General features: G+C 34.8%; 1 protein-coding gene across 2 annotated transcripts in view; it reads left to right on the forward strand.

Annotated features, from left to right (window-relative positions):
• COL24A1 (collagen type XXIV alpha 1 chain) overlaps positions 1-24822 on the forward strand; it is a 345626-nt gene that overhangs the window by 192227 nt on the left and 128577 nt on the right. For both annotated transcript variants that reach the window (XM_074266340.1, XM_074266341.1), the window contains 2 exons: positions 16146-16199; positions 23169-23222. In XM_074266340.1, coding sequence (XP_074122441.1) covers positions 16146-16199; positions 23169-23222 — 108 coding nt within the window. The remainder of the gene's footprint in view (positions 1-16145; positions 16200-23168; positions 23223-24822) is intronic.

The raw sequence follows: 24822 nt of genomic DNA on the forward strand, positions 1-24822 counted from the left end.
GGGCTGGAATCTTTCAAGAATTGAAACCAGAGTTGGAATAAAAGAAAGCCAAAGAGAGCAAGTAGTCATGCTGTAGGTGAAGGGCTGGTTCATTATCTAAAGGCATGGGCCAAGTCCTTGACATGCAAAGAATCCCTCAGGCCCAAGGAGCTAGCCATTTGTGATATGGCTAGCTAAACAATTTTTCCTAGAGGTCCCATCAATCCAGAAGCCTTCCTGCAGATGTACTAGGAGGAGAAAAAATGGGCAAGACTGTCATATAATCCAGTTAAAATTGTAGGCTAAGAGGACCTGGTATATAGTAGTAAGCTAATGGAACAAAAGGACCCAGAAACAGCTTTTAGACATCCTGTTTATCACCTACTTCTGTCAAGGCATTTCACTCCCCCTTGAACTCAGTTTTCCCATCTGTACATTGATGTGATTTCACATTCAAAAGTGTTACTTATTAAGTTAATAATTTTGGACTAGTTAGAAATATCCTGCTTCCTGTTGTGATTATCTTGTTCTGATGATTTCTGATATCCCATTTAGTCCAAAGTCCTATATAACTTACAAACACTTTTAAATAACACCTTGCAAGCTATTGCATTGTTCTCTTGGGAATCCATTTGTGTTATTCCAAAATTACTAAGATGCTAAATCCAAATCAGAATCCAGGAGCTAAATCAGTTTGTTTTGGATCCTGGTAATTAAATTAAACAAAGTTAAAACATATTATCAAATGTTATTAGTTTCTGAGAAGTAGTGGAACATGATAAACTAGATAGATTAATGAGTTTAGAATATAAAGTAGGATTTCATTGATGTTAAGGGAGGAAAACAAAATTATTTTAAAATGCTTAACAAAAAGACTAATTTATAATAGTAGTCAGCCATGCTATCCTGCTGTAAATTTGTCATGAGAATAGTGTCCTGAATTGATGGAATTTGATTGTTTCATTTAATGAACCTTATTTCTTTTATATGCAGAAGAGTGTTTAGGGGAAGACTCTACTTACCTAATTGACCACAAACTCTTCTTTCTGGGGAGATTCCATTAGTGTGTTGGTACTGATTTGGAAAATGTCTACCATCTCCAGCCAATTGTACCCCAAATTTATTCTTTTTATTGTTTAGTCAATTCTGCCTGACTGTTTATGATCCCATTTGGGACTTTCTTGGCAAAGATACTGAAGTAGTTTACTTTTTCCTTCTCCAGCTCGTTTTGTAGATGAGGAAACTAAAATAAACAGAGTTAAGTGACTTGCCTGGAGTCACCCAGTTAGTAACTGTTAAAGGTCTGATTTGAACTCAGGTTTTCCTGACTCAAGTGCCATCACTGTATCACTGTGTCACTAAGCTGCCCTTTGTACCCCAATACACCATGGTAGAGCTGCTGTAAGCATCATAATGTAGAAATTATTATTTGTTTGCTGTTTTTTACTGAACTTTGTCAGTAAGTAATTAAGTAAGCCTTTATTAAGTGCTTTCTGCTGATGTCTGGCAATGTGCTAAGTGCTGGGGGTACAAAGAAAGACAAAAGCATAATCTCTGCACTCAAGCACATATAGATCTGCATATTTTCAAATGAAATCATATCCCAGCTAGATGTGTGATCTTGGATAAATCACATAAGCCTCAATTTTTTCATCTATAAAATGGGAATGATAATACTTATATTATCTTATTTAAAAGGCTGTTATGAGTAAAGTGTTTTATAAACCCTGAAAACACCTATATATTATTATTGTTATAATTATCCTTATGGATTTCATTGATAAGCCATTGCAAGGTACCAGGTCTCAATGCTATTCATAGGATTATAGACTTAAAATAGGAAAGTCCTCAAACAATATTTAGTGAGAAAATTGTGAAATTTAGTGAGAAAATAATGAAGCATAAATTTAATGAAAAAAAATTGTACAGGGAAAGGATTTAGCTCAAATCACCCAGCAGTCCTGGGATTAGAATCCAAAGCTTTTATCTCTACTGTAATAGTTAGCTTCCTTTACTATAATATAATTGTAGGAAGCATGTTTTTTCTATTAATTCAGAATAGTATCATGAGATCCAAGAAAGTAGAAGCACATTATTATTGACTATTATATTTTGATTTTGGATGGGATTTTAAAATAATAAGATAAGATTACATTTTATCATTCAGTGGCCGGGTGTCTGGTAGCTATAATCACCAATGTATTGGGAGCATCACATTTTCAGAGAAGAAAGTCACAATTTGTAAATGACATTAATATAAAGAATCATCAAAGTTGCAAAATGCAAAAAGTTTTAAAATTAATAGTAAGAATAAAAGGATCGGTAGGCAGGTAGGTGGCCCCAGTGAGGTCAAACATGGCCTCAGACACTTATTAGCTTAATCTCTGCTTGTAACCTCAACTGTAAAATGGGGTAATAATAGTACCTACTTCTCAGGATTATTTGGAGGATCCAGTAAAATAATATTTGTAAACCACTTAATACAGTGGTTTGGTACATAATAAGTGTTTAATAAATGCTTGTTCTGTACTAATTGCCAATTTAATTCCCTATTCCTTTATTAATAAGGCTAAATTAAAAGCATCATGAAAGTCAGGCAATGAAAACAGAAGTGTTTCACACTTGAGTGAAACATTCTTTTATAAGTGAAGCATAAAAAGCTCCAATAAAAATGTCACAGGATTTGTTTAAGAGAATGGGCACCTGAGTAATATCCAGGTGTGTTTCAAAGTATGCTTACACAGATGTCACTGTTGAACCCTAGAAGGATTTGCCTGGTTTTTTGCTTGATATCTTTAATATGTCATCTTGGGAAAAGGCTTATAGGAAAAAATAAACAATAAGTGTAGAAATAGAAAAAGTATGCTATTGTTCAAATGGCAAATAGGAAGATAATTCCAAAGAAAAGATTTAATATTACATTGTTTCTCACAAAAACAAATAGGTATAAGCTTGGTAATAAAAGATAGGGTTAAGATTATATTTCTTTTAAATTTTCTTTTTACATTGATATTTCCCAATGAGTTCCCCAGAACCACAATCTACCCGACCACAATATTTTCTCATAACAAAGAAATACAGAAAAGGAAAAGGAATTGACACATTAGTTATTTCTTACAGCACAGGACTCCTTCCTTACCTGTAATACAAAGCTGATGCTTTCTAGTATTTTAAGAATTGACATGGGGACAAAAGATTAGACTTTAGCATCCAAAGGTAAGAACTATGAATCAAGAATAGAAGGGAGTGAGAGGAAGTTGCAAGGAAGTATTATTTCTACTCTATAAAAGGAAAAATGTCCTAAATAGTTAAGCTGTACTCAAATAGAAATAGTACCTCAAAGGATAGTGAATTCTCTATTACTGGAGGTCTTCAAGTAGAGGCTAGATGACTGTTACTCATGAATATTAGAAGGAAGAGATAGACAGAAGATGTTCATCATTCAAGGAAAGGTTGGAGCTAGAGTAAAGTGGGCCCAAACAAGATTAAATTGTTATTAGGAAATCTCTAATAAAATAAATAAAAATACAATAGAGATGTTAATGTGTGATTTTCTAAGTCACTATGCAGCCTATAGAAACCCTTATATGTGGTTTAGTGGCACCCATTTCTTTTTGAGCTTGACACCACCTAGATAATCAAAAAGATCTCTTCAATCTCTTTTTAATAGTTTATTCCAAACTTAACACATACCAAATTAATGTCCATATGGAATAAAGAAAATTATTAATGAAATAATGAATCTCCATTCTATACAATCTTTCTTATAATTATGTTAATTATGATAAATTCAGCATTTAATCTAAGATAGCATACTTCTCTATGTTTTTTCTGGACTTCCTTCTGCTATGTATATTTTTAAAATGTTTCAGTTATCATCTTTTCTTTCTTCTCTTTGGCATACCTATCAGTAGATCCCTTGTTCCTCAAATGCCAATAACCCATTGGAAAAAATGAAAACAAAACAAGAAAACAAAAAACAAAATTTTTGTAGCAAATACATATGGTTAAGAAAAGCATTTCTGTACATTGGCTATGTTTAAAAATCTACATTTCATTTTGTACTTTGAATCCAACATTTCTCCATGAGAAAGTAGATAGCATGCCTCCTTATTGGTTCTCTAACTTGATCAGAATCCTTAAACTTTTTAAAGTTGCTTTCACAATATTGATAATATAATTAAAATTGTTCATTTGCTCAATCCATTTACATCATGAAAAGTCAAGATTAAATTGTATGGCAGTGAATACCACCTGAGAAATAAAAATATCACAAGTTAATGATATTCTGGATAGTGATAGCAGCCCAATGGTTCAATCATTTTCAGTAGTGTTTGACTCTTTGTGACTACATTTGAGGTTTCCCTAGCAAAGACACTGGAGCGACTTACCTTCTCTAGTTCATTTTACAGATGAGGAAACTGAGGCAAATGGGGTTAAGTGACTTTGCTCAAGGTCACATAGTCAGAAAGTGTCTGGAGCCAGATTTGAGTTCAGCACTCTATGAATCATGGTACCACTAGATGATTTTCACATGCAAAATATTAGTGAGTATAATTAGTGAGATTGCTGATTTTGAACATAGATGTGTGTATATTAAATATCAATTTAACCAATGCTCTACATTTTACAAATGCTATTACAAATAGTAAAGAGAATCCTGGGAGAGTTTATTCAAAAACTCTACCTATCCTTCCTACTCTTAGAGTTGTCACACTAAAGCAAAGTGTATTCTTCATGATGAGGCACCAAATATAGAATATAGCCTTTTCAAATAAAAAATAAAAATAAACTCAAATTAGGGCTCAGATTTTGCGTCTCTTTTACTGATGTATATAGTATATTAACATAATGAATTAATCTTTCGTGATATGTTGACCACATGTGTTTCCAAATTTGCTCTAACTGGGACATGACATCTGTTCCTTTACAAAATATTTTTGAAAATAAGGAAATTTATTATGTTAATATTTACTAATGACATTTTTCTGAATATTTTACATGTGTTCTAAAGCCCTAGATTAATATACTAATCTTTCCTATTATTTAGGATTTGGTAGATTTTTCTTCCTTAATTTTTAAGGAAAGTTTTGAAAGGAATTTCCTCAAAGTTATATTTGCCATTCAAATAAGGAATTTGTTTTGAAATCTGTCCTATTTATGAGTGTTCACTTTTTTCATGAACTTGATAATATTGCCTAATTCAGAGCACCACTACCGTTCAGGACAAGGAGCAGAGAAAAATGGTTCATTGAACTTTTGGGTTCAGTCCTTTTGACTTTGGGAAAAGTCATTAAGTAAAATCTGGATTTTAGTTCATTCATAACCACATCCAGCTCATATTTAAAAAAGAAGTTTCTATAAGTATGAAACCATTTCATTATTTCCTTCACTGTTTGAAAGATAGAAGCTAGGGAATGGAAGATCTGGCTGGCTGGTTCTTTATGTAGGTGGGGACAAGGAATCAAAGGCTTTTAGATTTGAAGTTAGGAGAGAAAAAGGATGGATGAAAGGAAAGGAGATTGAAAATGGTGCTAGTGATTAATATTCAATGGCAAATACTATATTGGTAGCATTATGGATAAATAATTTTCCAGAATGATAGTCAAGTTTCTAACAACAATCAATTTTTATCTTGATCATACTTAATTTCTTTATATAAATGCTACTAAAACCAATACCATAAGGTAAGAACATTGAATTGGAATTGAGTTTCTGAGCATTGGATTACAGCCGAGCTCTGCAGAAACCAGATGTATGACCTTGAGCATGTTACTTACTCTCTCATAACATCAATTTGTTTTACAATATAGCAACTTATCTTCCCCCCCCAAAAAAAAGGCTAATAACATTTTAGGCTGTATTTAAAAGTATTAAGTTCCAGAGTTCATCAGGTTCCACTGTCTATAATAGCCCAGTCAGAAAGCCTCTAGTAAAGCATAGACAGGATAATAAAGAATCCTGAAATCTTGCCATCATGATATGGATACTTAAAGAAACTGGGCATATTTAGCCTGTAGAAGAAAAGGCTTGGCAATAGAAAGAAACATAGAGTCAACACTTTGAAGAGGAAATATTTTTGTACTTCCTAGCCTCAGAGCATAGAACCAGGAACAATGGGTGTAAATTAAAGAGTGGTACATTTTGGCTCAATGAAGGAAAAACCTTTTTAACAATTCAAGATCTATGAAAAGGAAATAGGCTGCTTCAGAAATTAGTGGACACCCCTTTGCCGGAGATTTTCAAGCAACATTGGATGTACACTGCTTGAGGATCTTGTAGAGAGAATTTTCAAGGAAGATAGGTATTAAACTAGAAGGACTCTAAAGATCTCTGGGGTTCCATGGCTAAGTATAAAGATTACTTTTGAAGGTAAAATCCTGAAAGACTCTGTGTGATAGTTAGGGGAAAAGGTTGACCTTAATCTAGGTCTACAAGGATGAAGTAGGTTTGGAGAAATAAAAATAAAAGATATAGATATTTCACTTTGGGAGAAAGTATCAGTTTCCTAGGGTAGTTCATCATCTGGTAGAGACCAAAGAATACTCAAGAGAAAAGCAAATTATTCCAACATTAAAACACAATGGTATAAATTCTTGTTATGTAATTTTAAAATTATTTCACTGTTTGTAAGGGCCCTTTAAATGGGCGGACACAGTGCATCGGGATTGAGGCCCAGAAATAATTTCTGTGGATATTAGGACTGCCCTTGGGCGGGATCCTGGCCATATTGAGATAGCTTCGTAATGGGTGACTCTCTCGCTGATTGGCTGTGTGTGTGACCTCACAGGCCCTATATAAGCCCACTGCAGGCAGCAACCGCCCTCTTTAACCTCCTGCTGTTCACCCTGGCTCCCTAGCTGGGTGGCCAAGCCAAGATGGGTAGCCGAAAGAGGTAAGGATTTTGGTAGTGAACACATGGGTCTTCTGACCAGGTGTTCACCAGGGAACCAACAAGTCAGGGCATCAGTCAGGGCATTATGTGAGTAGGTATAATAAAGGCTTTTAAGATTACATGTGGTTGTTCTTGAGTGCGCTACCGGTTACTAAGCTATAGATTCAAGAGATTGTGGCCAGAGACCTTAGAAGGCCTCAGAGGAGGCGAGCCGGGTAGAGCTCACACTGCAAAGGACAGTGGTCAAAGGTGCTCTGGTGGGTCTAGGACAGACTAGTAATTGTAACTGCCAGGAGAGCACGTTACAAATGGCGCCCAACGTGGTGGACACATAAGGAATTATCAGGTTTTGAAAATATTTAATATTCAGAATTAAGATTCTGAAAGATCCGGTAGAAACGCCACTTAAGAGGGAAGACAGAGAAGCAATATGGACCCAGGTAAATCTGGGATCAGGCTCAAGGACACAGCTGAACATAATGCTTATTATATAAAGAGGTTAAAGAGCCAGATGGAAGATCTTTTAACAAAGATCACCACTGAAGAACAGCAGGAAGCTTGTAATCAAGCTCCACAAAGGCTATCCCCACACCCAGTAAATAGAGCTAGGAGAGGGAGCAACCTAGAGCTAATGCGATTGTATGACAGTATAGAGTACAAAATGCCACAGCAAGAGTTGCTGGAATTGCAGGTTAAACTACAGATGGAGATAGAGAAAGAAGAAAAAGCTAGGTTACTACAGACAGAACAGGAAGAGTTCAAACCAGTGGCTGAAACTAAGGAAGGAAATAAAGGAACCACATGGACTAAAGTTGTAGAAATTCTTCTTAGCATTTTGTTGGTTTACCTCCTGCATTGTTGTTTTAAGGAATTTATCCATTACTCTTCCATTGAGAAGAAGTTTAGTTCTTTTTATGTGCAAAGCTCAGGTTTGATTTGGAATCAGCCTTTGGGGGATTTTCCAATTCTTCTTCCCTCTGCCTCACCTTCTTGGGCCAAGGGAGAAGCGGGAGGAGGAAAAGGAAGGGCGATAATACTATCAGCACTGCCCATTAATCCATTCAAAACTCCTGTGTCTTTTCAAAGGACAGGAGTAGGCTTTATGCCCCAAGGCATAAAGGAATTGTGGGGTATTGAGTATAATCAGAAAAGTTTTAAAAATACAGTTCAGTTAATTTCTAAGAAACCTTACAGGGACAAGACCTTGCAGTTAGAGAGAGTGGAGTTTTATACTTGTAAAACTGCTAGGATCGTCTTTGGAGAGTTGAAACTCCTCTTTTCTTACCTCGTGGATTTTCCACTTCCACAGGTGAGCTTGATTTCCCAACCCCCTACGGGTACTTATAAAACAGTGTTTATGTCTAGAATGGGTTGGAAAATTGCTGTTTTAATCACTAGAATAAATAGACAGTGTGTGATCTTTGACCCAGGAGGAAAATATCAGATTTATTGATTCACACTCCTGGAGTACAATTCGGTATCAGAAACTCAAACTTTGATTTTTAGGCAAAAGAATTCAGGGATATAGCCGAGTGTTCTAGTAAAGTCATTACTGCACAGACTATCCCCAAGATCTCTTCTAAACAAGAGAAGGGAATTTTGGGATATGTGATTGCTTACAATTTTTAAATTTTGATTTTACATTTTTAAACATTTTTGATTTTACATCTTCAAAGTATTTTGATTTTACATTTTAAAGTTATTTTGGTTTTATATTTTTAATCTATTTCGGTTTTACACTTTTAAATTATTTTGGTTTTACATTTTTAAATTCTTTGCCTTTTACCTTAGCAATGCACTTCGGGCATACACAGAAAGTGCAGCTAAGTGACAGACTGACTTTTGTCTGACTTGTTAATCTTTTTGACAACAACTTTGTTTCCACTGTGATGTGGAAAGGCCTGGATGGCATTTGGAAAGGCCCAAGTTGGGCCCCGGGGACATTCCTTCCTAGGTGCAGATCCAGCAGCAGAGTTCATCCCCACCAGAGACATTTGTAACCTGGGGATCCAAGAGAAGGACCAGACAACCAGCCAGAGGGACCAGCCAGATGTCCGCAGCCCTTCAGACGCTGATGGCAGCGATGTCCCTCCTGACCATGACACCAGAGACAGCAGACACAGTTCCAGTGTTGCAGCTGAGATGGATTGTTTTGGGTGATACGCAATATAAAGACTGTAAATGGACAATGGGCCTGCTTGCTCCTCCCGTGGCCACTTGCCATATGGTGGCCTGGGAAGAGGCTTTGCCCTATGCTTTCTATTGAAGGACTATGCTTTTAAATTAGTGGGTGAAAAACCAACACACCCACCTGCCATTGTTATTGAGACAATGTTACTGGACATGACTGCTTATGTGCACCTGTGAAACTAGAATTGTTCTAGAATTGTGAAAAGTGCAATAGAGAATTGTGATAAGCTAGAATTGTTCTAGGATTGTGAAAAGTGCAATAGAGAATTGTGATAAGCTAGAATTGTTCTAGAATTGTGAAAAGTGCAATTGAGAATTGTGATAAACTAGAATTGCTCTAGGATTGTGAAAAGTGCAATAGAGAATTGTGATAAGCTAGAATTGTTCTAGAATTGTGAAAAGTGCAATAGAGAATTGTGATAAGCTAGAATTGTTCTAGGATTGTGAAAAGTGCAATAGAGAATTGTGATAAGCTAGAATTGTTCTAGGATTGTGAAAAGTGCAATAGAGAATTGTGATAAGCTAGAATTGTTCTAGAATTGTGAAAAAGTGCAATTGAGAATTGTGATAAACTAGAATTGTTCTAGGATTGTGACAAATGCAATTGAGAATTGTGATAAACTAGAATTGTTCTAGGATTGTGACAAGTGCAATAGAGAATTGTGATAAGCTAGAATTGATCTAGAATTGTGAAAAGTGCAACAGAAAATTGTAAGAAACTAGAATTGGTCTAGAACTGTGATAAATGTAACTAGAATTGTGACAACCTACCTACTAATATTTGTTAACTAGAATTGTGATGTTTTACCTTGTTGACTTCCCACCTCAGTGTTGACATCCTACCTCTTTGGCATATTATCTCGAGTATGACTTTGATGAATGGGTTGAACATTTGGGCCACTGTTGAGCCTGGTTCTCATTGTCATACTTCTGTTTACTGATCTGCTGCTTTGTACCTCCTTGGGCATAACACTGTCATCTCATGGATCAAGTGAACTATAGCTGGTGCTAAAAGTTTAGCTTGGTGAGATGTGCGGTTCCCGCAAAACAAGAGAAAGGGAATTGTAAGGGCCCTTTAAATGGGCGGACACAGTGCATCGGGATTGAGGCCCAGAAATAATTTCTGTGGATATTAGGACTGCCCTTGGGCGGGATCCTGGCCATATTGAGATAGCTTCGTAATGGGTGACTCTCTCGCTGATTGGCTGTGTGTGTGACCTCACAGGCCCTATATAAGCCCACTGCAGGCAGCAACCGCCCTCTTTAACCTCCTGCTGTTCACCCTGGCTCCCTAGCTGGGTGGCCAAGCCAAGATGGGTAGCCGAAAGAGGTAAGGATTTTGGTAGTGAACACATGGGTCTTCTGACCAGGTGTTCACCAGGGAACCAACAAGTCAGGGCATCAGTCAGGGCATTATGTGAGTAGGTATAATAAAGGCTTTTAAGATTACATGTGGTTGTTCTTGAGTGCGCTACCGGTTACTAAGCTATAGATTCAAGAGATTGTGGCCAGAGACCTTAGAAGGCCTCAGAGGAGGCGAGCCGGGTAGAGCTCACACTGCAAAGGACAGTGGTCAAAGGTACTCTGGTGGGTCTAGGACAGACTAGTAATTGTAACTGCCAGGAGAGCACGTTACAACTGTTTAAATTTCATAGCATCACAATACCACAACAGTATGATGTCTGCCAAATTTTTTGTTCTTCCACACACAACCCCACCATCATGGACTACTGCTAGAAATAAATTGATTTTTCAAAATAATTATTTCAAGGAGTGTGACATTAAACATTGCTATTGTTAGTTTAGAAGAGAACATTTTTATATTGGGATGCAACATAGACTTAATGCCTTTTTAAAAAGTTTTCTACCTAGCATGTCAATTGAAAAAATTCAGACAGTTATACTGGGGGGAAAAAAAGAAATCTTAGCTTTCCTAAGGGTATTTGGCTATTCTTCAGTAGAAATATGCATATTTCTTTTATGTCTAAGTGTCAACAAGTTTTTCATTGCAATGATGGGAAGATAGCTAGTAAATACCCAGCAAGAAAGCCAGACTAATTTTCATTTATTCTTGATGTTTCTGGTTTCTGTGATTTGAGAAAGTATGACAGTTATATTTAATAGGATTTTGTGGTATCTCAACCTTGTCAAAAACTACTATTTCACATTTAATTTAAATCTTTATTTATTATACACCTAGTAAATGTTTGTCAGATTGAAGAGAGAGAGACTAAGGCAGGAACTTCAAAGTGAGTTTACAATGAAAACAGTAGAGGGACCTGTTAAGAGAGAAGAAAGAGATAAAAGAAATGCATACAGACACAAAATGGTTGGGATTCATGTAGCATTTAGAACAGGGCTGACTGATGTCCAATGTATTCACATAAAGAGGGCAAGACAATTCAATCCAACAGCCATTAAATTCTTACTACATACGAAGCACCATGGGAAACAAAAGCAAAAGAATCTCTACTCTTGATCAACTAGTTTACTAGTTGATGTTTTTGTTTGTCCTTCTTGGAGATGACCATGACATCAGGGTAGATGTGACATGAACACAGATAAGTAAATATAGTGTAACAGCCAGGAGTATCAGTGATGGAAGACATGGCACCTAAGCCAAATCATAAAATAAAATAGAGATTTTAAGAGGAAGTGATGAAGAGAGAGAATGTTTTAGAAACAAGGGAAATCCAAACCCTAACTATCCAAAGTATTCCTTTGGTCCATCAGTCTGTTCTCAACCTTAAACCTTCTTGATTTCTCTGAAGCCCATCGAAGGCTGTGGGTCTCATCTTCTATAGGATTCTCTGTGTTCTCTGAACTTCTTGTGGCATTGTTCTCTCTTATTTCACCTTATTGCCTTCTCAGTTTCCTTTTCTATTTTTTATTTTTCAAATGAAAAATTGTCTTGCTTTCTTCCCCATCCTTTATCTGAGAAAGAAAAATAAAATCTTTATTACAAGCATATATTATATAAAACAAATCCATAAGTCGACAATATTTTTAAAAGTTTAATCTATGTTCTGAGTCCATCATCTACCAGGAAGTAATGTTTCATTGTGACATCTCTGACATTGTGGTTGGTCAATGTGATCTTCAGTGTATTGTATAAATCATCCTCCTGATTCTTCTTACTTCTCTCTGTATCAGTTCCTTTAGATCTTATCTAAGTCATCTTGTGGGGTGTCCCCCAAAGACCTGTCTGGGCTTCTCCTCTATGCAGTCTCTTTTAGTGATGTCAACCCCTATTTCTCTCCCAAAATGATTCTCAGATCTATTTAACTAGCCCTAACCACTCTCTTGACATCCATTTTCAAATCTCAAACTTCCCATTTGACATCTCAAACCAAAGATTTCACAAGTAGTTTTAAACTATACATGTGCCAAACAAAATTCATTACCTTTCCTCTCAAACTCTCACATTTCAAAATGTTCCTGTTGCTGTTGAGGGCCTCATTCCCTTTCCAATTCCTCAAATTCACAGCCAAGGTATCACTCTTAACTCCTCACTCAAATCCGACTATATATCTAATCCACTGTCAAGTCCCATCATTTCTGCATTTGCAATACCTCTCATAATATGCATTCCCTTCTCTCATTGAAACTTACCAATACCCTGGCACAAGTCCCCATAATTTCATAACTGCACTATGGCTTTAGCCTCAAGGTTGGTCTTTCTATTTCAAGTTCAAATTTATCCAGTCCATCCTCCACTCAAGTGCCAAATGAGCATCCTGAAGATCGAGTCTAACCATAACCTACTCAATAAACTCCAGTGACTCCCTATTACCTCCAAAATCAAAAACAAAATCCTACTTGACTAAAGATTCTTTGCAACTTAGTCCCTTTCTACCTTTGCAATTTTTTTACACTTTAATTTCATCTAAATTTTCTGTGACAGTGGTCTTCCTTCCATTTCTTGCTTTCATCACTCCATCTTCTAATTCCATACCTTTTCACTTGCTCTCCCCTATGTCTGGAACATTTTCCCTCTTGTGACTAGACAGATGGTAAGGTCTTTTCTAGCTTTAAAGTCTGTTTTAACCTTGTTCTAGCCTTCTAGCTCAGGGTTCCACTGGGATAAGGAATTTATTCTGAAGTTAGATGTCTGAGTTACTTGAATTGAACTCTCAACTTACTTCAGACATGAGTTAGAATGTCTCCACAAACATGTACAGCCCATGATATATGCCACTTGTCAGAGTTTCTAGAAGATGTAAGCTACTGATATTTCCCCAACTGTCAACTTGGTGAGAAGTTCAACCCATAACTCAAGTATCAACCTTGCACAGAATTACAGAATTAGATCAGTCTTCTACACAGATAAAAATTACATTACTGACCCTGTTGTGATTCAATTTGCATAAGCATATGGGCAAGGACTCAGTTGCAATTCTTATTTTGTCACAAACACAAAATATTCAGGAAAATTGAGGAGGGAGTTGAAATATTCTGAGAATTTTAATTGTGTGGAGCTAAGAAAAACAATATGAAATTCATCTCCAACAGTTTCTTCCAAGTTTATTTTAATGGAAGCATATTGTCCTGAGAAGCAGACATCTGATACAGTAATGAGACAGTTCAAATTATACTGTTATTGGAACTCATTATTAAGACCAAAATAAACCTAGAATACTAGAGAAACTATGAAAAGAGAATACTGTTGTTATGAAATTGTTCAAAATTAAAACATTCCCTTTTCTTAGTTTTTTTTCTCTTTTAAGTCTAATTCAGCTTCCTAGAGAAAAACAAAAGCAAGAATAAACTTGGAATAACATCAGAATCATTCTGTGCTTTCATAATTTTTATTATGCATTAATGTTTGCTTTCTTACTTGCCAGTATTAGTACTGTTTTCCATAGGTGGAAATTTCAAAACAAAATGGATTCATATAAGATAATATTTGTAACACCTTAAAAATTCTGTGTATACAAAATATTTTACTTACGCCTGAGAAATTTTGTCAAGAATAAGACTACTTAATTCTCAAACTTTTATCTTTGATTCAGTTAGATTGCTCATATTCTGTGAAATTATCTTTCTTATATGTAAGGTAATATTAATTCATTCCTATGTTATTTGAATATATCAAACCCTTATAGTAGTTTTTACATTTTTAATACTTTGGGACTATTATTATCTGAAATTTATAGAGCAACCGGCTGTTTTGATACTGTTTCTTCAGGGCATAATAAAGTTAGAGGTAGTTCCTATCACTTTTTATTATCATTCCATTTATACAACCTCTTTTGAGTGATTATTAAGATTACTTAGGAGTCTGTACAATGTTTTTGACACAAAATCTGTTTCCCAATAGACATAAGGATATGAGCAAAGTTTGTCAAAAGAAACCTTCAAACTACCAACAGCTGCATTTTTAAAAATACCTGCCTTTGCACTAGTTATTTCAAGTTCCCAAGTATATATTGATAACAATAAAGGTTCTTAGCAAGTTCTCCTTGGAATTTCATTACCTAAAAAAAGAAGTTTCATCACTCACAAACAAGTAACGGGTTTATAAGATCACTGATTACAATAGGTAATTTGCTGTAACCTTCAAAAGTATTGTGTGACTATTTTCATAAATAATACATTTCATAAATATATTTTCCTAAGTAATACATTCATAAATCAACATTTAAACACATGTTGATATAGCATTATAGTATGAAATAACCGTGTGTCTTGAAATACTATTTCATTTGCCTTTGGATGCATAAGACAAGCTGCTTCTCCAGAGAAAACTTAATAGACATCCTTCAAAATTTCTACACTTTCTTTAGTTTTTTAGATTTATAGTCAAATTTTAAAGATTTATATGTCAGTTTCTGCACTAAGAGGGGAGAGGGAGAGAGAGGGAAGGAAGGAGAGAGGGAGGGAAAGAAATATTGAAAGAGGGAGGAAAGAAGAGGGAGATGGAGAAGAAAGGGATATGAAGAGAAAGAGGAAGAGGGTAGGAGAGGGAGAGGGAAGAAGAGAAAGAGAGAAAGGGAAGGGAAGTGGAAAAAGGGGAGAGAGACAGACAAAAAGAGAGAGAGAGAGAGAGAAATAGAGACAGAGATGATAGCTAAATGAATAGACAATCATAGAGAGATAAATAAATGAATGATAGAGATAAAAGGATGGATAGCTAAGTTGCTATAAGTTGCTATCTATATCAATATACATCTTTAACTTGATAATTAGAAGAAAACATTTCTACTTCCAAAAATTGACTCAGAAGGAAGTTACCCCATTTTTATGGGTAAATAGTACTGTTTCTTAAATTTCTTCACAGTTATGTCCATGAAAGTCCCTGGATTTTTAACCATCATTTAACCATCATTTGAATAATTATAATACCCCATGTATGTTGAATGAAGCTAATATTTATTGAAATTTGTTCAATTTAATCTTCTTTTAGTGTTAATTTTTGCATAGGAACATACTTCACATTGAGGTTTAAGCAATTTCCACCTGTAACTACTAAAACTCCATTTTACAAATTGGGTTTTCTTGTACCTTAGTTACATTCACCTTTTCTAATCATCAATTCAAGGCAGCTAGGTGGTGCCATGAATAGAATGTGAGGTGGGGAGTTAGAAAGACCTGAGTTTGAATCCTCCTTCAGACATTGACTGCTTTTTGTGATCCAAGGCAACTTCTCTGTGTCTCTGTAAAATAAGGATAATAATAGGCTTTATCTCTTGGAGTTCTTGTGAGAATTACAGTATGGAGAATATTTTGCATACCTCAAAGCACTAAAGTGCTATCTACACAACTTTCACTAATATGAAAGGAGATAAACCATCCTTGAAATTCAAAAAAAGAGAAAGCCAAAGAATATGATTAATATCATTTGGATTTTCTTTTCTAAAAGAGGTCATGGAACTCACAGCAATATGATGGCATGACACCTTAAAAATCGTTCTATTGGATTATTCCAAGTTGATAGAATATAGAGAAAGGTGAATAGTCCTATAAATCATTGGTTGTTGGTACATTCAGATCAGTAATTCATGCCAGAATGTTTTACCTTGGGGGATATTAGTTTATTGTACTATAACATAATCTGGCCTTCATTTTGTTTCTTCCAAAGGGACCTATTGGTTTACCAGGAGAAGTTGGTACAACTGGAAGCTCTGGTGAAAAGGTAAGCTTTCTACTTACTTTTGGGACCTTAGGCTAAATTCAAAGATGATTTTATTTCCTTTAGTAAAAGGCAGATAGGATCCCATATGAAATATAAGTTACCAATATACTATAAGAGCTTAAACTTTAATGAGGCAAAGTTGATCATGTATCGACTTCCCTAAAGACAAGATGTTTTTCTTAGTGAAGAAGCAATCTGAAAAGAAAATATAAGATTGCCAGCCAAGCAACTGTGGTTTTAAATTTTCTTTAAATCCTTATTTATCATGGTCAAAGGATATGAACAGACAATTCTCAGAGGAAGAAATTGAAACTATATCCACTCACATGAAAGAGTGTTCCAAATCACTACTGATCAGAGAAATGCAAATTAAGACCACTCTGAGATACCACTACACACCTGTCAGATTGGCTAAGATGACAGGAACAAATAATGACAAATGTTGGAGGGGATGTGGGGAAACTGGGACACTAATACATTGCTGGTGGAGTTGTGAAAGAATCCAGCCATTCTGGAGAGCAATCTGGAATTATGCCCAAAAAGTTATCAAACTGTGCATACCCTTTGACCCAGCAGCGCTACTACTGGGATTATATCCCAAAGAAATACTAAAGAGCGGAAAGAGACATATATGTGCCAAAATGTTTGTGGCAGCTCTTTTTGTTGTAGCTAGAAACTGGAGGATGAATGGATGTCCATCAGTTGGAGAATGGTTGGGTAAATTGTGGTATATGAAGGTTATGGAATATTATTGCTCGGTAAGAAATGACCAGCAGGAGGAATATAGAGAGGCCTGGAGAGACTTAAATCAACTGATGCTGAGTGAAATGAGCAGAACCAGAAGATCACTGTACACTTCAACAACAATGCTGTATGAGGATGTATTCTGATGGAAGTGGAAATCTTCAACATAAAGAAGATCCAACTCACTTCCAGTTGATCAATGATGGACAGAGGTAGCTGCACCCAGAGAAGAAACACTGGGAAGTGAATGTAAAGTGTTAGCACTAATATCTGTCTGCCCAGGTTGCATGTACCTTCGGATTCTAATGTTTATTGTGCAACAAGAAAGTGATATTCGCACACATGTATTGTACCTAGACTATATTGTAACACATGTAAAATGTATGGTATTGCCTGTCGTCAGGGGGAGGGAATAGAGGGAGGGGGGGTAAATTGGAAAAATGAATACAAGGGATAATATTATAAAATATATATATATATATAATAAAAAAAAAATCCTTATTTATCAGAAAAACCAGCTAAAGGACAATGTAAGCTCCTTAAGAATTGACACTTTTTCTTTTTATATTTGTATTTTTATATTTATATTCCCAAGCATAGGGCCTGAGTGGAATAGATTAAGTGTTTAATAACTTTCCCAACTGATTTTGAATAAAATGAGGAATCAAAAAAATTCCTGATTTTAATAGCCAATCTCTTCCAATCTTTTCACTCACCATTGAAGAATCAGGTAGTTTCTTCTGAGTAAACCTGGCTTTAGCTATGGAAATTTTAATTTGATTAATGAGTTCTATTAGATTATTCTCCTGGAAGTGATTTTCCATGATGAACTCCCACACTTAAAAGATCATAAAAAACAGTATCAATTCTCCATTGGGAGTTGGCAAAAGCAGCATCTTCTATTCCTTCTTTTCCTTTGATCCCAACTTTAGAAAATACTTATAATTAATTTAATAACCATGTATAAATTTCTGATTTGGGGCTAATACTTGGCTTACTTATCTACAAATTGAAAGGATGGCATTTCCCTACCTACAAAAAAGTTTTATAATAGTATCCATGGCACACAGTGAAATGATGACATATTATGATAATATTACACCTGGTTCCAATCACCTACAAGCCATCTTCACTTAAATACTCCAATCTTAATTATAAATCTGGTCATATTGAAAATAGCATTAATCTTCTTTCTCTCCAAAGCTGATGCCTTTCCAAATAATTACGTTATTTTTGTGGTTCAATAATCCCACCATTCTTTCAATCTCCCAGAACAGAGACACTGATGTCAACTTTGACTACCTATATCCAATCTGTCATCGATTCTTGCCATTCTTTCATAATTTGCTTAAATGTAATAGTATTCTTATCCCTCATTACTTCATATATGATAATATCTTCATCCTTACCAAGATTTCTTTATATATATATTCTAATTGTTCATTGATATTCATCTTTCCCTCCATAGAATATTAGTTCCTTTAGGACAGAAACTGGAAAAGTAGTTATCTTTGTGTCGGTAGCCTAGTACCTGAAATATAGTAGGTAACTAATGAATATAGAATTGAATTAAGTTAAATTTTATTGTTAAGTTTAAAAATCATACTGCCAATACTTGATGGATTAATCTTGCTAAAATACTGCTTTTATCATGATAAGGTCATTTGTACTTCAAGTAGAGTTTGGACAAGATAGTATTTAAGGACCCTTCCAATAATAAGGTTTTTTTCATGGTATGGCTATTATACTGCCACTCAAGAATCCAGAGTTGTTCCTTAATATAGATACACTAATTCTTTCTCTTCTACTTAGGTCCTAAAGCTCTCCAGTCTCTGTATATTAGCATTTTTTTCCAGTTAGACTCAAAATGTGCTCACCTACTCTCCCATACTTATAAACACACAAACGGAAGAACGGAATTAAAAGAAATCTCAGTGGTCATTGAATTCAACACATAGATGAAAATTAATTAAGATACTTAATAAATATTCATCCACTCTGTGCTGGAAGACATCTACTGAAAAGATGAGAGCCTTCTTCCTCCTGAGGCAACTAATTTATTCATGATCTCATTGGGAGTTTTCTTGGCAAAGGTATTAGAGTGGTTTGCCATTTCTTCTCCAGCTCATTTTACAGATGAAGAAACTGAGGCTAACATGGTTACATGATTTTCCCAGAGTCTAGGGCCAGATTTGAATCCCACTTTACATTAAATTTCATCTAATATTTTAAAATAAATGCTGTGTTATTTTCCCTGACACCCTCTAACATAAACACATCTGCAGGACTCTTCAAGATAAACATCTCTAGTTTTTTCAACCAGATTTTATATAGTAGAACCACAAGAGCCTTCATCATTTTTATTTCCTTGCCCTGAATCCCCAGTTTATCAATGTCCTTACTAAAATGTGCTACCAAGGACTAATCATAATATTTCAGATGATTTCTGATCAAAAACAGAGAACATAACTATCATGGACTCAGATATTGAGACTTAGAAGCAGCCTCAAAAGTCATGTAGTCAAACTCATTTAATTTCTGTGAGGAAATCATGCCCAGAGACTTTGTGACCTGTTTAAGATATCATTACTTCAAGCACAGTGTTTCAAGTTCAATGCTCTTCCACCACACCGGGCTTCTTCTAAGTCTAAGATTATTATAGTTCTATTTGATGCACTCCGTTGTCCTAACTTGTCAAGATTTTTAAAAAATCTGACTCGGTGTAATAGCCATCCATAATATGTTAACTATCTCTCTTAGTTTTTGATCTTTTACCAATTTGATAAACAAGTCATCTATAGCTTTATTGGAGTCTGATAAAATAGTAAGCTACATAATCAAGCAGAGTTCAAGAAGGTGTTCCTCAAAGACCTAATTCCAAAATGACATTGAACAGTTAATGACTATTTTATAGATCCAGTTGTTCAACTGTTACCACTTTACTAACATTTATCTAATATCAATATCATCCATCTTTCCCAAAAAGAATTGCATGAGAGACTTTCTCAAATTTTCTCTAAAATATGGGTAAATTATTTCTCACAGAATTTCCCCATTATACTAGTTCAGTAACACAAACCCTGTGAAAAAAATGTGGTCATTGTGGCAAGATGTGTTCTTGATTAAACCATGCGAATTCTTTGGGATCATCATTTTCTTTATAACTGCTCACTGTGTCCCTTTAATAATTGGTCCTAGAATTTTGTCAGGAATCATAGTCAAACTCTGACCTCTGATCTACAGATTCCATTCTCTTCTAATTTTAGAAAACCAAAGCATTTGCCTCTCAGAAGTCCTGCAATGTCTAGTACAGCTTTCAAAAATTACCAGCAGTAACATCCTCTACTCCTTGAAATTGCCTCCATCTTCCAAACGTATTTTTGCTTTTATGTATTTGAGTTCAACTGTCCCTCTATTTGTAACATATTCTTTTCTTCTTTCTACCTAAATCTGCTTCAAGACCCCACTTGATGCCAGCTAAACTCCACTGGATTTCATAAAATATTTATTTCTCCTTTTCTAAATTCCTGTGGTATTTATGGTCAGTGACATAGAACTTAACGTTATTTCACAAGTGAAATAAGATTAATAAAACCCTTTGAAAGATGTGGAACATAATATAAATTTCAAGTTATTAATTTCAACTCATTATTTTATTGATGATAATGATGATGATAATTATAGTACTACTAATAAAATTTGTAATTCATCTATATAATTTTTGCCTTCCCAACCAAGTCATAAGTTCCATGAGGAAAGGATATCTATCTTCAGGCTGTTTTAAGAACAAAAATATATCTAATACATCTATTATATCTTCCCTTCCCATTCTCTGTCTAAAATAGTATTCATTTATTCATTAACTATTTATTAAGCCCATGCTACATGTCAGGAATTGGAGATTTTCAAAGACTCAAAAAAAGTTCCTCCCTTCAAGCATATTACATTCTATTGAAGAGAAATAATAGTACATGCCCTAAAATAAATGCAAAATATACAGACAGTAGATATAAAGTAATTTCTAGAAGTATACCAACAACCAGAGGAATCAGGATAGGGATTGGTTTTTTTTTTTTGAAGGAGGCATGAGAACAAAATAAGACATATAGAACAAACAGCAAACAGGCAGAATGCATGCAGGCTAATTATACACAAGAAGCATGGGAAGATAGAGGGAAACCAGGTTGTTAAGGTTTCAAATCTCAAACAGAGCAGTTTATAATTAATCCTAGAGCAATAGGGATCCACTGGAGTTTCTTGATTGGATGAATTACATAGTAAGGCTTGTGTTTTGGTATTAGTAAATTGGCAGCTATGTGAGAAATGGACTGGAGAGGTAGAAAACTAATAGATAAATATCAATTAAAAGACTATTATAACAATCTAGAAGAATTAAGATGAACAAACCTAGAGAGTAAAAAGAGAAAGATTATGAGTATAGAATTGACAGTATTGGCAAGTGGTTGGATATGAGGGACAAGAGAGAGAGAGAGGAATCAAAGTTGTCTCCAAAATTATAAATCTGAGTGACTGGAGAAATGATGGCATCTTTAATAAAGATCACAGAGTTGAAAAGAGGGATCCATTTGGAAGTGGGAGTGAAGAAATTGAGTTCTGTTTTGCCTGTGTTGAGTTTGAGATGACTAAAGGACATCCATTTTAAAATGACTAAAAGGGAATGAAAGTGGCCTTCAGAACAGAAACCAAGAATGGATATAGAGATTTAGACTCATCTGCATAGAGATGAAACATGGGAGCTGGATGTGATCAACATGAGACAAAGTATAAGGAAAGAAATTCTAAGACATTAAATCCTAGAGTATATCCACTCTTGAAGTCTGGGTGTGGACAATAATCTAGGCAAGGAGATGAAGGGGTAGATATAGAAGAATTGGAGGAAAAAAAATAAAAAGGGGATCTCCTTCCCTTCACTCCCCTTTTTCTTCTGCCTATCTGTGTGCGTGTCTATCTCTCTCTCTCTCCTCCCTTTTTCTCTCTCTCTGTCTCTGTCATCTCTATTGTATCTGTCATCTCTCTCTCTCTCTCTCTCTCTCTCTCTCTCTCTCTCTCTCTCTCTCTCTCTGTCCTCTCTCTCTCTCTCTCTTCTCTCTCTCTCTCTCTCTCTCATATCTCTCTTGTTTTATTTGAATGTTAAACGTATCATATTTGGCCAGAAAATATTAGTTGGCTATTTTATTTATTGATTGAGATACATTTAATGAGTAATAAAGATCAGTACAAATATAAATATTTTGAAAAAATATAAAAAGCTGTGATGTTTCTTCTCTATAATTTACCTAAACATGTCTATAATCCAATTTCTACTGAAACTCAAATAATATTAATAGAAATTAACATTTCCTACTTAAGTAGACAAAATTGTTACTCTAGTTTATGGTCAGTCTTAATTAGAATTGTTCCTAATTCCAACAATGTATTCTGTACCCTAACAAGTGAACAAGATAAAGGAAGAAACTTCTGTGCAAGAATTAGTTAGTTAGTAAACATTTGCAAGGTAAAATAAAACTTGACCCTCATATTTTTCCATGTACTATCAGACCTTTAGAATTCTTTCCTTATAAGGCCCTTCCTTATATGATATATGGATATTTTTATCCCATTTACATGTACATTACCTAAGAACACTTCATCCCTGGAACCCACACCACAAAAGACCCCTTTGCCCTGAGGCCTCTCCCTTCCTCCTACCCAAAGCTCAATTTAGATTGTCCAGATCAACCATATCTTTATTTCCCACTAGACTGCACTCATTTTGACTTTTCTATCATGGCTCTCCTTAACTTACCATCCCCCAAAAATCCTCCTCCCAGCTGCTTTTCAGCCTTTTATATGTTAATATGCTGTCTTCCCCCTATCTGACTATAAGCCAACTGAAGCCAGGGATTCTCTTTTGCCTTTCTTTGTATCTCCAGCAGAAAGCACAAAGTTAAAAATGTTTTACTGATTGCATTTGTCTCAAATCACCAAGAGTTTTCATATCCTGTCTCTGAAAAAGAAATTTCAAGATGTTTTTACTATTCAAAAAGTGACTTCCTTTTTCAAACTTTATATGTGTGTCCCAAAATTCTTAGGGTAGAACTTTGAAAAAAAAATACCCATAGATTTTAAAAACTGGGGGATTGAACAGTATTATAGATAAAGGTACATTGCTATAAGTTTAAGTAAAATACCTAAATATTCTTCTTTGCTTTTCTTTTTAAAAAGGGAGAACGTGGGAGCCCAGGCCCAGTGGGCCCACCTGGAGAAAAAGGAATTATGGTAAGCAAGCAGTGACATGAAAAGCATTTACTTCCTAAGAGCCAATATAATAAAGTCACTTCAGAAGCACATGATCTGGTCTGGAATTGAAAAAAGGACGAAAAATCATTTTATAACCTATTTATATTAGCAATCTTTCCCATTTATGGAATTCAGGGAATTCACAGCCTAGCATATAGAATTATAGAAAATATGTGGCAGATGGCATCATCAAATGTGAGCAAAGGACTTAAAATTTTGGGTAAAGAATGATAGCAACAAAGAGTAGTTAAAATATAAGAAAATATTAATTATTGTTCTGCTATTGCTTGTAATTTTGAAGAATTTTTTTTATTATGTGCAAACTACAGGGGGGATCTATTTTATAAAATTACCACAATGTGGGGTAGAAAATTCTTCTGCAATTCTCGCAGAATCATAAGAACCCTGAGAAGTTATGTAGTTCAACCCATATCCGAAAAAAAAAAAAAAATTCCCTCCAGAATCCCTTTTAAATGGTCATCTAAGCTCATCCCAGAAACTTATGATAAAAAACATACTACCTCCCAAAATGGCCTATTCCATCTTTGGAGAGATATCATTGTTACAAGCATTTTTTTCCCTTCATTTTGAACTGAAATCTGCCTTGTATGGTTTCTACTGATATTTAGAAGAGCCTATATTTAACTTGCACTCTTCTTACCCATACTAGATAGGAATAATCAAGATTCTTTATATATAGGTGATATTTTTCAAGATCATAGTGTGATTTCAAAGTAAGATAAAAAAAAGAACATTATTTTTTCCAATTTCTGATTCTTTTCTTGCTTCCAAAATCTCCTGTGAGATTTTGATTTATCAAAAATCAACTCTTGATGCTTCCAATAATGCATATTTTAGTTTCTGACAATCATTCCTTAAGGGCTTCACTTTTATTTTAACTCCTTGATTATTAAAAATGGATCCAGTTGTTCTTAAATATATTTAGCTTTTCTCAGTTAAGCAAATATATTAAACCTAAAAGATAAGCTACAAGAACCAGCCACATCCTGAGAGACTTAATAAATCTATGTTACTATCATAATTTCAATTCCTTTCTTTAGGAACACATTCATGTTCATATTTTTAGTATTGTTTAGACCTTCTTTGAGTTTTCAGAATATGGTGTCAATGAAGTGTTTTTCTAGTCATGACTAAAAACTATAGAACAAGATGATACATGTACTATGGAATACATAATAACAAAAAGAGGTTCCCAGTATTGTGCTGTTGGTAAATGTTTAACCTTTTAGGTGCAGAGGGAGATGAGATGAAATGTACCCATGACATACTTATAAATTTGTCATTATTAATATTTTCTTCATCACTTTCTTAAGATTAAATAATCAATAAAACAATATATCATCTTGATTTGTACAATTTCCAAGATATAAACATTTTCACTAAAAATTTAATAGTCATCTCTTAGAAACTACATCCAGCACATTCTTGCCTGTTTCTCTATAAAAATGTCAATCTTATTTCCACAGACAATAACCAGGGCATTCTTCCCATTGGAAGGACAAAGAAGCTTTGTTAAATTGTCGTTTGATTGATAGGGATAGTTTTGTGATATAATTTG

This window comes from Sminthopsis crassicaudata, chromosome 4, assembly GCF_048593235.1.
Source record: "Sminthopsis crassicaudata isolate SCR6 chromosome 4, ASM4859323v1, whole genome shotgun sequence".
Lineage (NCBI taxonomy): Eukaryota > Metazoa > Chordata > Mammalia > Dasyuromorphia > Dasyuridae > Sminthopsis > Sminthopsis crassicaudata.